This window comes from Macrosteles quadrilineatus, unplaced genomic scaffold (assembly GCF_028750875.1).
Source record: "Macrosteles quadrilineatus isolate MER2022 unplaced genomic scaffold, UCM_ALF_1.0 Scaffold_302__1_contigs__length_110123, whole genome shotgun sequence".
NCBI lineage: Eukaryota > Metazoa > Arthropoda > Insecta > Hemiptera > Cicadellidae > Macrosteles > Macrosteles quadrilineatus.
Genome location: NW_026542895.1, coordinates 7,168 through 23,597, shown reverse-complemented (window position 1 = coordinate 23,597; position 16,430 = coordinate 7,168). Strand labels below are relative to the sequence as shown.

The following is a 16,430-nucleotide window of genomic DNA, read 5'->3' as shown; positions in this document are numbered from 1 at the left end:
CAGGGCTGAATAACAATAGTTTTAGCTTATTTTATATTTTACTTGGATACTATGATGAAATTATATCCGCATTTAATCAATAACATAGGTAATACGAACATTTTTATTCGTGATTGAAGACGAGCACTGAAGCTTCATGAGAATACAGCGCAACACCCTTGGCCAAAGAAGAAAAAACCATCCATTACTCTATGTCAACTATGCCAGAACAGAAACAGAAACATCTAGAGTAAACAAAACAAACTGTCTGCTAACAGCTTAGTGCTTCTGCTTGGCTTGCTAAGCTTGCTTGTTGAACCATTTTCCTCTCAAGGATCAAACCCAAACCTTTACTTCAGTTTTTAAGGTTTGTCTTGGTCTTGTTTATTTGTTTGTTTAGTCTGTCTGTCTGTACAATAAGTACGTACAGCGGCTGCTTACCTACTTTTGGTCTGCTAATGCTTTATTTTGTCTAGTGCTAGTGCTGCAGGTAACTTATGTCCTAAACAACATGGATCATTCTCTCTAACTTCAGTCAAGCTGAGTTGCTGAATTGAAATCTTTAGTTGGGTTTTTAAAGCAGGTAACAATAATAGTTTTAGGTAGACTATTTAATATCAAGTAGGCTCTTACTGTTATGGTACGTAGAATATAACAAGCTTGTTTGTTTTTAAGTCTACCAATGGGTTAGTCAAAAGAAAGTAGGTCTACTTTTGTAACATAGTAACAACATGTTAACAGTTTTAGTTAACAACACTTATACTAGAACTCCAACCTAAGTGTAGTCTAGGTGATACAAAACTATATGATTAGGACCACAATACTAGGCCTACATAATTTGTAAAGGTACCTAAGTTATGTCTTGAGAAAAGAAACTCTACGATCTAGGCTTAGACCTACCTGTGAACTTGTACAGGTAATTTACTGCAGCATGGCTCTGATCGGAGACATCACCATCCCTGTCCGGGTGCGCGTGCCTTCGATCGGAGACATTTGTCATGGACATTGTAATGCGATAAACCTATATTTCGTCTAGCTATTAAGGAGGAAACGCATATTGTGAATGAGCGTGTATGTTGAGGTAACTTAGTGGGTTTTAATTTCGTGTTGGTTGAGGTTACCGCCAATATTCATATTTTCTACAGGGCTTTATTTTCGTGTTTGTTGTAGTTGTTCATCTTCACGTCTGTCATAGCATGTTAGACATTTAATGATATGGATTGAAATAACAATACTGAATGTACTGTAGCATTGTGGAGGGAACCTAATTTAAATATTTTTCTTTATTCCTTATTTGCGGTATGTTTTGATGGTGTATCCGGGTGCTTCACCCCTGGTTTTTCCCTCCATTTGGCAATACTGAGGGCCAGCTAGTAGTTTTATTTAGTGCTGCTATCTATTAAGTTAAGTTTTTGTAAAACTATGTCCACAACGACTGGGACGCAGTATAAAAATGCCTCTCCTCATGGATGAAACTGAGCTCAAAAATTTTGGCGCACTCGTCCACGCAGTGCATTAGCTGTCCGCGCTCCTGGCAGCGGACGGCCATCGCGCAGCCGAACGTGTTACAGTAAAGAATGAATGTATAGAGTCCCATTTTAGTCTAGGCTTTATACAAGCTGTGAGTCTAGTGACACCAAGCTTGTCTAGGGTTGCACTTCCTAGGCCTACCACATCTAGTTTAGTTACTTATAGCAATCCATTCCCTCCCATACTCCCCGTACTCCCATTGCCTCATAAGCCGGATACATCTGTCCTTCTATCCCTAGCGTGTTAGACTATGATCATAGTCCGATTTAGACTTGTACAAATAGTTTCAGTCCCCCTGCAGCATTGCAACATACCAACTTCCCAGATCCATATACATGTAGGAAAAAGGGGGGTTTGTCCCCTAACAGAGAGGGGTAAGATAAATGGTACAAAAGTGGTGTAGGCCTATTTGTATTGAGGAAAATATAATTAATCCATCATAAATGAAAAAAATAATATTTTTAGGGGGCATTTCTCCCCATGCAGGCTAAGTAAAAAAAAGGGGTTGTATGGGGAGGCGATGGTTCCATTGAATTCCTTGTCACAAAAATAGGGAGCTTACGAGGTTTGGACTTTACCCCAAAATTAGGGGAAATACAGGAATTAGGGAAAAACCCCTACCAAAAATTCCCACTCCCCAGAGCCACTTACCGACTGTGAATAAATGTGATTTTTTCACAGTGTAACTTATAAATCCCAGTCTAAAATATTTAAAGGCAGCTAACTTAAGGCATATGTCACTGACATAAGAATGGTTATTACAACTCTGTGGTAAAAAATTCTAGCCTACCTCATAATGTAACTTGACTTAAATTTGCCAAAATTCTTCTTGCAAATTGTATTCTAATGTACTCTAATGTAAAATGTGCATTGCCGTGAATGAATAAATAAAATTGACAGAACACGAAGCTCAGGGGTGGATGACCAAATCATGTTATGTCTGTGTTTAGACATTTATATCTATTTTTCAGCATATGTTAGTCTTTTAAGGTATAAAAATGGCAATCTTTCCATAGAAATTTTTACCTGCTTTAAATTGGGCTAAGCTATCCCTGACGGGCTTTTAATAACTGATCATGGCTTAAATATCAGCCTCTCTTAACCAATAGTAAAGATTTACTCTTTATTATTCAAAACTTTAGTACTCAAACAAAATTTAGAATCATACAAAATAAACCAATTTGAACATGTCTATCCAACCCGGTTTAAAATGACTTTCAATACCCAAGACACCGCCTCTGTTTATTTGAAAATCCTTTTTTTATATGAGTTTAAAACTTTACAATAATCTACCTGCCAGAATAAAGAGAATTCAAGAAATCTCAAAATTTAAAAACGCTTAACGCTTATCTTTTTTCTGTTTTTTCCTATTTTGTATTACTCCATAACTGATTATTTAAATGACAATGATCCATAAAGATAATTTATATTATGTCTGAACCTATTTTTAATATTACTTATTCATTTCTAAGAATATTGACAATGTCACACCTGTTTCCCCAGCTGTGCTGGAACATTGGAAATGTACATTTATTGTGACAATAAAGTTATATTCTATTTCATTATATATCCATCGTCTATTATTTACCGTATACTTTAGGCCTAAACTACTCATCAAAATATGTCAGAATCCTAATTCAATATTAATTTTTTTTAGGGGATGGCTAATCAATGGACCTATCACATAGATGACTCCGTTAGTGCAGATCCTAGCAAATCCAGCATGCTTCCATGGATGAGTAGCTCTATGTCATGGACTATGGAAAACCCTCCTCAACTTGTCAGGTATAACCACTTAATAAGCTTAAATGTTGCAATGTGCAACAAATCTAAAAACCGAGTTTTAATTAAATACCAAAATCACAAATTTTGAATGTACACAGTAGAATCCTGCTATTCCGAACTAACTGAGACCAATAGCTGTGTAGATAAGTAGGAATCAGGGGCGGCTCCAGGAATATTTTTTTGGGTAGGCCAAACACAGGGACAAGTCCGGGGGGTCTGGGGGGTATGGAATACCCCCCAGGAAAAGGGGGGGTCCGGGGAAAATTTGTGAAAATTAGACCTGTAAAATCGAGTTTTTAGGCCATTTAGAGACATAATTAAGAGATTTTTTAGTTGTATAAAAAATGTTAATTGTAAAAAATCACATTTTAAGGTCCACTATCAAAAGGTACTTAGAAAAAATTAGTAAATTTGTATATTTCATTATTGCTTTGGGATTGGGAATTATTGAGATATGTTTGTTAATAAGTTATTGCGGAGCCCTTTTGACGGATCTGCACCAAACTTCACACAAACCATCCTTGAATAATGCTTAATAATGCCTGAAAGTTTCATTACCATCCGTCGAGCGGTTTCGGAGTCCATAAAGGACAAACATACATTGGATTTTATATATTTTATTAGTATCTACGTTTTTTAAATGGTTTGAAAATTGCATTTAATATTTAGTTTATCGTTATGAATGGATGCCAATTTTGTTAGTTTAAAAAATATTTAGAGAAATACACTATGATAGCTGAAAAACGGTGGTTTTTACAGAAAACATTTATTGCATATAACAGTCACATATCTTACTAGCATTAATAATATTTTAATCAAAATTAATTATACAACATAATAATAACACTCAGTTCAGAATTCAGCTCGCCTGATAAGTAAATAATTTGTGTGATCATTATTCAAACGAACTGTTTATTTCATTACAAACTGCAATCTTCTGCCTTTCTGAGAAGCAAATTCATCAATTACAGGATCAGGGTTGTTTAGAAGTTCTAAACTTGCTTCCTTTTCAATAGATAACACTCCCAAACTGTGTAGTCTCCTCCCCGTCATTGTAGCCCTTAAGTTTGATGGCGGGCAGCGGCTGCGTGTCTCTGTAGTCAGTGTGTTGTTTTGTGTGAGTGCGAGAGCGGGAGCAGTCTGGCGTCAGACTCAGACACCATCAACAGCGAGTACAGTACGCAGTACGACGAACGAGCGTCGAGCAGTCGCCATTGGCCAGTCAGGAGCATAAACATAAACTAACGCAGTTTAAAATTTTTACTAAATCACTCGTAGCTAGTATAACTCACTTGACAATTGCAAGTACCTATCTTTCCTTATTAAATATAATTTCTTTATTTAGGCCTAATTATAATTTTATAATATTAACCCAAATTTTGGGTAGGCCCTCTGGAGCCGCCCCTGGTAGGAATTCAGAATAGAAGATTTATAAAATGTAAGATTTATCAAAGTTCTGATGGCAAAATTATGACCATCGAGGTTGTCTTTGGTGTAGTTGCGCTCGCAAAAGGTGTTGGGACTTTGTAGCCGCAACTCGATCTAGATGATGATGATGTTGCAGCGTATGTGTTAGAGGATAAAGTCGCCTCAGTTAAGGAGACGATGACAATGTTGTTGCAAAATGTTAGTGTTTTAAAAGCTACTCTTAGTTGGCAAAGACACAACTAATTTTTGCGGTTATATTACTATCTTCCCTAATGTTTGTGGTATCATCGCCAGATCCCCCTTCCCCACCGCTAGCTTTGTGGACGTTCGCAACATCATAACCTTTCCTAGGAAATTTCAGGCAATATTCCTAACATCGCCAAAGCTCGTGGCAACATTGATAGCATTGCTGACATTTGCAAAGTCAACGCTAGAATCTTTAATGTTCTCGGAGTCATTGCTAACATCGCCAACAGCCCATCAATTACACTAACTTGAGCGGTATATCGAGCTTCGGCAAAGTTTGTTGCAATAGCCTTTGATCTTTACAAAGAAATTATCTTTATCTTACTGAATAAAAAAGTTTGGCCATCAGATTGGTTAAGAGTTTAAATAAGATTTAAATGCACGAATGTTTAAAAGATTGTGATGTTTTGCAATTGGTCTGATTGTAAAAACCTGATTTAGGCCTACTTGATTTAGGTAACAAATTTTCAGCTCCCTGACAAACTGATCTGTTTTAGGTTTGGCGAACCACGCCTCCCCGAAATGTCTTTCCTCCATCAGAAATCTCAGGAAATCCCAAGGCCAAGGACATTCTGCGTTAAAAGAAAATATAATTTTGATTTTTGTCCGTAAGTTATACATAGTTTTTATTTTATTAGGATGGGGAGCGAGTTGGCATAGTGGTTAGAGCGCAGGACTTCAGTCCCTGAGGTCCTGGGTTCGATCCCCGCCAAGTCACCAATGGATTTTATCTAAGTGATAATGCCGTAACCCCTAGGTCTAGCCTGAAGAAATGTGAAAAACAATTCAGGCCTAGCATCCTAGGACAACAAAAAATGTTATTAGGAAAGTACATTTTTAGCTCTCTACTTCAAACACTAAGACCCTCACTACACAAGGTAGAATAGCGTCATAGCCAGCGACAGTAGCTGGCAACGTAGCCTATCAAACCTAGTAGCCAGAATGTTTCCAATCTTATAGCCAGTTGTGACCAGAGTGGCGACGGGGCTCAGTAGCCAACCGGTCGCCAAAGTGTAGCTACGTTGCTGGTAACGTTGCCAGGCTACCTCGAGTATTAAGGCTCTAACTTTAGTTGGACTAAATCTAAAAAGCTTCTTTGGAAAAAAGTAAGAAAAAGTCTAATCTTAGTAACATGAGCATACACAAACCTTTTGATGAACACCCAAACTATTCCAAAATTTAGAGTATTCTTGATGTAGGAATAAAATTATACTAGATGGAAACATGATAGATCAAGTTATTACATCAAGGCAATGTAAAATGTACTGAAACCTACTATTTCCATTATCAAGAGCAGGGCCTATTTGACATAGTATATTCTTATTTACCTTATAGAATTTATTTACATACAGGGTGTTTGTGAACTCTCTCGAAAAAATTCACATGATTGTTCCTTGGGTTAATACAAGAATATTTTACATTATAAACATGGGTCGCCGGAGCCTCGTTTTCCGGCTGTCTGTCTGTATGTGTTTTTTTTGTAAATAACCTTATAACTCGAGTTTGAATTGAGGTATAAACTTTAAATTTGACACATTTGTAAATGTCAATGTAATACACAAGCAAGCGAAATTTCACTACGTTGACTTGAATTCTTTGACCTCGAATTACATGAAAACCACTAGAGCTAAAAAAAAAACACCACTATAACAAAATTTAGGAAATTTAATGCCAAATCAAATGACACCTAGATCTTAAGGATCGGACAACAAACAGCTGAGTTATTAACATTTTAAATAATTAATAATTTCTTTACTGGCTTTTAATTGTTAATGTTTATTTATCATCTGATCCTTTGTAAATTGTTACAACAAAGTAAAACATCTGGTTTGCCCTAACCACAACAGCTGAGTTATTAATAATTTTTTAAATGATTAACAATGATAATTTAGTAACAATTTAGAAAGGATCAGATGAGCATACGTGACCTTTGAAGACGTCTGCCCAAAAGTTCCAGTGTATTGCCACCCAGTCACTGGATGCTCATTTTCAGTAACTTACATTAATGATCTGATATCAGATAGCAGAAATAAACACAGTTTAGTATTTTTTTAAAGGTAGATAAAGAAGATAGTACTGTTTCAGGTTTAATTTACATAAAATTCAAGGACTTTCAATTGATTCTCTCTTATGTCACCAATTGTAAACTTTACTTTCCTCTACATTAAACTCCTTACAAATACTATTTTTACTGATTATGTCTTATCTAAATACCGTAAAATATTAAGTCTGTAGTATCTTTACTGTGTTGTGCTTCCATTTTTCCCTTTTGAGAGCATTACGGTATTGATAAATTAAATACTTTGACTTAGGCCTGTAGCAACTACAATGTAATTGAGCAGATAAACTTTTAAAATAATTGAGCAGATAAACTTTTAAAAAGATATCAATTAAATTTTAAAATAACTGAAACACGCAGGGACCTAATCAATAGAAAACAGTACACGGAGATGCAGAGCAAAGACAATCATAAACTGAACAAATTTTATTTGTTTATACTTAAGGTCGGAAATAAATAGACACCTTTAATCGTGTTGATTTCTGCTGAAGCCACCTGTGCGACTCATTTCCAAGGTCTTCTGCTTCTGCACCATCTGAATCCAGACAAGAGGAAGTCGGCTGTATATGTTAATTTAGGTTATTGGATATTGCATTTAAAAATACTTTGTGATTATGTATAAAGTTTTATGTAGGCCTACCTAGATATAAATAAGATTAATAATTACTCTTGGTTTATGGTTTGCTATAAAATTCCTTTTTTTGTTTTAGTAATCCTGCAAAAATGCATATCACTGAAGAAAAAATGGCTGCTCAGTTGAAAAATATGCATATAAGCAATAATTATGTCGGTGAAAAGGTTAGTTTGTTTTTTAAGGTTTTTCATGTTTTTTTTAATGTTTGGTACAGTGCTAAAACCTGATTCTTAACTACACAAGCTTTCAGATTGTCATCAAGAATATAACACACAAAATAATGTTCATCAATATCCTACCTGTCCTCTGGTGACTCGTAAAGCTGGCACTTGACCGATCGCTACCAGCCTATTTCAAAAGAATTGTGTGCTGTCATGCGGGATCCGTCAACTGTCCTTGCGACACACCTAAAGGCGCGAAAGTATGTGAAACTTGAAAACCAATCCTGTTAGTCAGCGGAAATGTTTGTGTTCCAGTCTTTTACTTACTTCCACCCTCCCCCACCAACACTGCTTGTGCTAGGCCCACGTGCCAGCTTACGTTTCACCAGCTGTACACAGTTGTCACATCCGGTCACCATCAGACCAAAACCCTGTTTAGGTTTTTTTTGTGATTAGCCTATTTGTTAGAAATTACACATATGTTTGTAAAATCAATAGAAAATGTATTAATGGAAAAATGTGGTAACATCAATTAATGAATTCAGATGACATAAATAAATGTTAAATAAAGCCGTAGGATATACCTTTCGATTTCAACTTCTGAGAAGTGGCCGAATAAACCGAGGCTGGATATCAAAGGGATTCCAATGTATACAGAAAATTTTGAATATTTCAGTGTCACTGACAGCATTTTCAACCAAGGAAAGTTTAAGTTGGAATTAAAGAAAACATTCTTTTACCTTTTATTTATTTAAAATTCCTGTTAATCACATCCTAAATTTGTTTTCAGAGCTTTGCAGATGGATTAGAAAACAGTGATTGTGCTCTGCCCACTCTGGTGCTAAGTAAGGAAGTGCAAAGTCTGACTCAATCACTTCAGCAACCTCTGTTACCCGAATCTCTGTTTCCAAAGCGGTAAGGAAACTTAACCTCTTGGTAATGTTCTATTTCTCATACTTTGTCCGTCTTCAGTATTATGTATTAATTAGAGGATAACTGGTTTGGAAGGGCCGTAGGCCTATAACCCATCAGTACTGTATTCATTACTGGACACGGCAGTGGTCGGGTGCCTCGGCCTGGGAAAGGGTATCCTTTGTTGCCTCAATGGAATATTTTTCTCTTGAAACATGAAAATTTGTTAGGGGGCTCGATTTTTAAACCGAGCTTTTATTTTCACGATCTCCAAAAGCGTCTGGGAAGATTGTGTAATAAAAAAATCACAATTTTTGTCCGTAATCGCGGTAGGTGATGTCTCAGCAATCGTGGAAGATGAAGACTATTTCGCCACAAACCTAAAAGTCATTCACGATTCCTCCACGATCGCTGAAGATTCCCTTGATTTCACACTCCAACTACATGGAACACTCATGTTTTTGTTGTGAACAAAGACAATTTAGTAAATTTTCAATTTCTTGTTGTATTAACTATAAGTATTAACTATGTGGATTATTGATTTTGCCGCGGCGTCATTAAAAAAAGTCGTTATATAGTATAGAAAATATTCTTTAAAATCAATGCTTTTCAAAACAACCTGATTTTGACCTGGCCTGATTTTATCTTGAGGTGCCCGAAGGCAACAATTTTTTGACATGTAATAAAAATGTCTGGCCCGCAGACACCTAATATTATTATTTGAAGATAAAACAGAGTACTTGGATGCTCTTGCAATGAACATAGCAAGAGCTAGAGTAAATAGAGATTGAGCAAGAGCTAGTACAATAATGAAATATTAACTTATACTGATGAATTATACTGATAAATTGTTAGGTGCATATCCACAATATTCTAACCATTAATTAATCTAGAGGTTAAAATACCTTTAATCCGTCAATGTGATCAATGTCACCGATGAGCGGCAAACGGATTACAGGTATCCAATTGGATTAAAAAATAATCCAATTGGATTAAAGGTGTACAATTGGTGACATAAGAGAGAATCAATTGAAAGTCCTTGAATTTTATGTAAATTAAACCTGAAACAGTACTATCTTCTTTATCTACCTTTAAAAAAATACTAAACTGTGTTTATTTCTGCTATCTGATATCAGATCATTAATGTAAGTTACTGAAAATGAGCATCCAGTGACTGGGTGGCAATACACTGGAACTTTTGGGCAGACGTCTTCAAAGGTCACGTATGCTCATCTGATCCTTTCTAAATTGTTACTAAATTATCATTGTTAATCATTTAAAAAATTATTAATAACTCAGCTGTTGTGGTTAGGGCAAACCAGCTGTTTTACTTTGTTGTTTTTTTAATCACATTGACGGATTAAAGGTATTTTAACCTCTAGATTAATTAATATTTGTGATCAGGAGGCAAAAAACAACAGAAATAACCATTAATCCATAGTCTCATTATAATACCGAGGTAGCTACTGACAACACAGGTTAAAGGAGGAAACCCATTAGTCCAAAGCTCTCCGATCCGATCTGCTCCTTTGGGTCTCCAACTGGGTCCGACGCCTTCCGCACTTTTTAAGGCAATAACCCATTGGTCCGACGGGCTGTGTCAGTAACCGACAAGAAATGAGATGTTCCATGTTTTTTTTTTTTTTGTTAATTTTGACTGCTGGAGTAGTCAAAGTCATTATTTGTCTATCCGATGGTTCTTTATTCACATTATCTTTTTCTATAATAGTTGGTCCAAGATTTAAGAACCAATCACCACTCGAATCTCTTGAACTTGCATCACTGAAAGTATTAGAATATTTTAAGGCTGCTTTTATCACCTACTGCATAAAGAAAGGGATACTCCCAAACTGCTTCCATCAAAAGTTTGTCTACACTCATGTTACACACGAAGCTAGACAGTGCACACAGAAACTAGGCCTGGTGCACGCAGACTGGATATAAATCGGATCCGATGTCCGACAACAATGCCCCAGAGAGCAATATCGCCGGAAGGTATCGGATCAGTACTGATCAGAGCGGAGAGCGTCAGACTAGTGGGTTACAGTCCATTTAAAGCCTTGCAAAGTAATTTTGATGGAAGTCGTCGGAGAGTGGTCGGATCAGATCAGATTAGAGAGTGTCGGACTAGTGGGTTTCCTGCTTAATATGTAGAGAAATTAAGGGTTACCTAATGAACATTTGAAGTTTACCTTGATTTGTGTAGGGATCCACCAACGAAAGCATTGGTCCTGTGGAAGCCACCTGTGGGCAACATCCCATCTCAAATCATGTCTAGCATTCGCAGTAGTGATGAAGACAATGAGGTGGACAACATGAATAACAACTCCTCAACACCTGATCTCAACACCATGATCACACCAGAGTGAGTATCTCATTAGTATAATGTGTCTTGAGGTAACTGATGTGGACAACATGAATAACAACTCCTTAACACCTGATCTCAACACGATGATCACACCAGAGTGAGTATCTCATTAGTATAATGTGTCTTGAGGTAACTGATGTGGACAACATGAATAACAACTCCTTAACACCTGATCTCAATACCATGATCACACCAGAGTGAGTATCTCATTAGTATAATGTGTCTTGAGGTAACTGATGTGGACAACATGAATAACAACTCCTTAACACCTGATCTCAATACCATGATCACACCAGAGTGAGTATCTCATTAGTATAATGTGTCTTGAGGTAACTGATGTGGACAGCATGAATAACAACTCCTTAACACCTGATCTCAACACCATGAACACACCAGAGTGAGTATCTCATTAGTATAATGTGTCTTGAGGTAACTGATGTGGACAACATGAATAACAACTCCTCAACACCTGATCTCAACACCATGATCACACCAGAGTGAGTATCTCATTAGTATAATGTGTCTTGAGGTAACTGATGTGGACAGCATGAATAACAACTCCTTAACACCTGATTTCAACACCATGAACACACCAGAGTGAGTATCTCATTAGTATAATGTGTCTTGAGGTAACTGATGTAGACAACATGAATAACAACTCCTTAACACCTGATCTCAACACTATGATCACACCAGAGTGAGTATCTCATTAGTATAATGTGTCTTGAGGTAACTGATGTGGACAACATGAATAACAACTCCTTAACACCTGATCTCAACACCATGAACACACCAGAGTGAGTATCTCATTAGTATAATGTGTCTTGAGGTAACTGATCGGGCTAGGATGATGTGGACTACATGAGTAACAACTCCTCAACACCATGATCACACCAGAGTGAGTATCTCATTAGTATAAAGTGTCTTGAGGTAACTGATGTGGACAGCATGAATAACAACTCCTTAACACCTGATCTCAACACCATGAACACACCAGAGTGAGTATCTCATTAGTATAATGTGTCTTGAGGTAACTGATGTGGACAACATGAATAACAACTCCTTAACACCTGATCTCAACACTATGATCACACCAGAGTGAGTATCTCATTAGTATAATGTGTCTTGAGGTAACTGATGTGGACAGCATGAATAACAACTCCTCAACACCTGATCTCAACACCATGATCACACCAGAGTGAGTATCTCATTAGTATAATGTGTCTTGAGGTAACTGATGTGGACAGCATGAATAACAACTCCTTAACACCTGATCTCAACACCATGAACACACCAGAGTGAGTATCTCATTAGTATAATGTGTCTTGAGGTAACTGATCGGGCTAGGATGATGTGGACAACATGAATAACAACTCCTTAACACCTGATCTCAACACCATGATCACACCAGAGTAAGTATCTCATTAGTATAATGTTTCTTGAGGTAACTGATGTGGACAACATGAATAACAACTCCTCAACACCTGATCTCAACACCATGATCACACCAGAGTAAGTATCTCATTAGTATAATGTTTCTTGAGGTAACTGATGTGGACAACATGAATAACAACTCCTCAACACCATGATCACACCAGAGTTAGTACTGTATCTCATTAGTCTAATGTGTAGGATTGAGTGAGGTAAACAGAGTTAGGTAACAGTTCATATACCATTTGTGGAAAGGTCATTACCAGGACACACTGTACACCTGATTGTTGCTCCCATACAAATCAAAATTATGTTTTTTACATGTATTATCAGGACAAGCAACTAAATTCCACAACTTAGATGAAGCAGCACTAAATTGGATTAGAAAGCTAGATGTCAGTACAGGTCTTGTTTCTTTTATTTATTTATCATAAATAAAATTAGATTTCAAAGAATTAACATAGATTACATTGCTATTAATGATCTAAATTACATGTGGTTGCTAACTTGTACCATACGCTCAATCAATATACAGTGATACTACAAGTCTAGAGTGTGAGACTTGTGGATCTGAGGCCCAAGTCACACAGAACGGACGTTGGGCGGAGACGTGGCACGGACGAGGCAAGGACATATGTCCCTTCCTCACCTCTCCATGTAAACAAATTGGCGGCCGCCCTCCCGCCACCGCCACGTCGCTTCGCCGTCCCTCGTGGCATATCGGAAGTGGCATGTCCGTAGCGCGCCCGTTGTTCGGACTGCAAATATTGTACTTGCCAACCTTGTTTTGTGTTTAGAGTAATTGTGAGTTGTTTCTTCTTCTTTTCACAATGTGAGACGACATTAAATTTAATATCAGATTTTGTGAGGAAGTTCAACAATACCCTTGTTTGTTAAACTTTTGTTAAAATGTTTGTTTCAACATTTCACAGTCGTTCTAATTAAGTGACAGAAATAACTCATTTCATTTGACATAAATAACTAATTCAATTGACATAAATAACTAATTCAATTGACATAAATAACTAATTCAATTGACATAAATAACTAATTCAATTGACATAAATAACTAAAGAAATAAGCAAAAACCAAAGCGTCTAGTCTACATACAAGTTTTCTCACCACTGTACCGTCCCTTCTGTGTGCATTGTACACGCCACGTCTCCGCCTGACGTCCGTTCTGTGTGGATTGGGCCTGAGTTTAGGCTCAAATCTAGCTAATCTTGTCCTTGTACACACTTTATCGAAACTCAAAGGCCTTTCCATATTCACTATGGAAGTATGGTTTGAAGTACATTTTGGTTATGATAAGTTTATATTATTGAAGGAATTACTACGAAAAAATTCCTATCACGATTTATAAAAAAGCAAAATTTTACATGTCCCGATGGAATCATAGACTGTCCTCAGTTAAAATACTTAAACTTAACTGAGCCGTTCATATAACTGATGTAATCCCTGAATGCCTTTTTTCACTGATTGTAAGGTTAAAGGTACAGTTTACTTAACACTTAATCCACCATCTTGGTCAGTAAAAAAAATTCACAAATTAAAATGATGTATTATGATACATAATTTTTATGAAAAAAGTAGTCAGATTTAGTTTGTGTTTTTTATGGCTTTCTTTTTAAAAATAACTCCAATTTCTTTTCAAAAATAATGAACAGAACTTTTTTGATCATTTGTTTGTTTGTTTATAATCTTTTGTTCTGCCTATACTCCATATTGTTTGCCTTGTATTCATTTTCAGCTTAAAGTATGCACCACACTGTACGTCATTGTCTCAAAGATTTTATAATCGATGTCGTGCAGTACAAAGCGTCCATACACCTTGCATTTAAAATGGGAGTTTCAGCGACACTGGTTGTCCGAAAACATTGGTTGTGCAAATCACCCGTAACCATTTATTTTATCTTACACTTTTTTACATCTATTATAATTTTTACCATACCAAAATCAAAATCCAAATCATTAAGTCAAACTACCAATCTCTAAAAACAAAAACATAAAGTTACAGTAATAATTAAACTGTTCTTTAGCTCCTTCACAAGAGTTGTGAGGACAGTTGATACAATCCACACAAAAATAAGCACAATGTTTTCAGTAATGTTAGTAGCATGACTATCTCCCATAAGACCTGTACTGCAAGGTTAAACCTTGTAATTGCATATGGTATGTATGTTATCATTTGTAAAAAAACTAATTGTATCTTTTGTTATGTTTTGTGCAGGTTTTCCAGTTCAAATACAGAAATGGAACTATAGATCGCCGGGCATATGACAACTAATAGTATTTTTGCTAAGTAAGAATTAGATTTTTTTACTTAAGTTATTTCATATCAAGTACCGGTAATGTCGCTTCTGGTAATGTTATATTAGTTGTAACATAAGCAAATGTTGGGCTCCTATCAAGGGAAAAATATAGGGTTTAAATTTAACCTATCGCAATTATATCTATACCAACCAGGTGCATAGCTGGGATTACATTTGTTTTTATAGTAAAAATGCCTATACAGGGTGAATTTTAAATGAGTTCCCCTCCTACTTTTTTCTACATTTCTTAAGATATCATCTCCGGACCATGCCAGATCATTGTTGAGTAGTAAGTACTTCATTTTGACTGGGTATACATTTTTGGCCGCCATCTTGGATCCGCCATATTGGATACAGTAGACTCTCGCTCATCCGGATCGGCCTTGTCCGGACTCCCGGTAGTCCGGATCGGCAATCGTGATTTTTTTTAGTGGCTCAGTACAGTAGACTACCTCGAATAATGAAAAAACTCGGTATGAATTATTACCGGTGGAAGTGCATATGCCTGGGCTATCATTACTGTGGACCTGGAACAAAATTCGGCCGAAAAAATTATTACTGGTGGAAGTGCATATGCCCGGACTACAATTACTGTGGACCTGGAACAAAATTCAGCCGAAAAAATTATTACCGGTGGAAGTGCATATGCCCGGGCTATAATTACTGTGGACCTGGAACAAAATTCGGCCGAAAAAATTATTACCGGTGGAAGTGCATACGCCCGGACTACAATTACTGTGGACCTGGAACAAATTTCGGCCAAAATATTATTACCGGTGGAAGTGCATATGCCCGGGCTATAATTACTGTGGACCTGGAACAAAATTCGGCCGAAAAAATTATTACCGGTGGAAGTGCATATGCCCGAGCTATAATTACTGTGGACCTGGAACAAAATTCGACCGATGGTGGAAGTGCTATGCCCGGCTATCATTACTGTGGATCTGGAACAAAATTGAAAAAACGTCTATATACAGTACTGTGTATTTGCTCGCCTCTCAATAGTCCGGATTTTTCGTAATCCGGACCGGACGTCCGCCACATTAGTCCGGATGAGCGAGAGTCTACTGTACAAAGTTTTTTTTTTCAAATGTAAAGGTAGGGTTGTGACCCATTATTTCAAACTAGAATTTTACGCTGATTGCAATGCCGCAATTAGTTTTTAAAAATCTTGATCCGTTCTAAAGTTGTGAGGAATCTTTATAACTTTATTTTTAGCCCATTTTAACATTGTGCATTAACAAACTAAGCCCATAATCTCGAAATAGTGCTAGATAAAGATAAGTATACACCACCATTCATTGTTGTCATATTTTCACTTGGTTATGACGGATGTAGTTTTTTCAGCCGCCATCTTGGATCCGCCATTTTGAAATGTGATCAATTAATTTAAATATGAAGGTGGTGTTGTGACCCATCATTTTGAACTACTTTTTTATGCTGAACTCAATGCCGCAATCCGTTTTTCATTTGCATCTTTGGATTTTGAAATATTGAAATTTTAAATAAGAGTATTTTATTATTTCATCAAGTAAGCTTGATAACCAAAAACGGATTGCGGCATTGAGTCCAGTATAAAAAAGTA

The 16,430-nt window shown here is 36.6% G+C and overlaps 1 protein-coding gene across 2 annotated transcripts; it reads left to right on the top strand.

The window, feature by feature from the left end:
* The first annotated feature begins 232 nt into the window (after nucleotides 1-232).
* LOC128982421 (uncharacterized) lies at nucleotides 233-15,973 on the top strand. Of its 2 annotated transcripts, none has more exons than XM_054401378.1 (7): nucleotides 233-346; nucleotides 3,167-3,294; nucleotides 5,466-5,576; nucleotides 7,738-7,825; nucleotides 8,613-8,737; nucleotides 10,941-11,099; nucleotides 14,764-15,973. In XM_054401378.1, exons 2-7 carry the CDS (start codon nucleotides 3,170-3,172, stop codon nucleotides 14,795-14,797), a joined length of 642 nt encoding a protein of 213 aa, XP_054257353.1. In that variant the 5' UTR covers nucleotides 233-346; nucleotides 3,167-3,169; the 3' UTR covers nucleotides 14,798-15,973. The 2 variants fall into 2 exon arrangements, with proteins under 2 accessions (XP_054257353.1, XP_054257352.1); XM_054401377.1 differs by lacking the exon at nucleotides 233-346 and adding an exon at nucleotides 377-562.
* Nucleotides 15,974-16,430: the final 457 nt, after the last annotated feature.

Bases quoted from the DNA above. Each gene is read 5' to 3' on its own strand.
- LOC128982421 (XM_054401378.1), top strand. From the start codon at position 3,170: ATGGCTAATCAATGGACCTATCACATAGATGACTCCGTTAGTGCAGAT. The intron at 3,295-5,465 runs GTATAACCACTT...GATCTGTTTTAG, and splicing joins AACCCTCCTCAACTTGTCAG to GTTTGGCGAACCACGCCTCC. The intron at 8,738-10,940 runs GTAAGGAAACTT...TGATTTGTGTAG, and splicing joins GAATCTCTGTTTCCAAAGCG to GGATCCACCAACGAAAGCAT.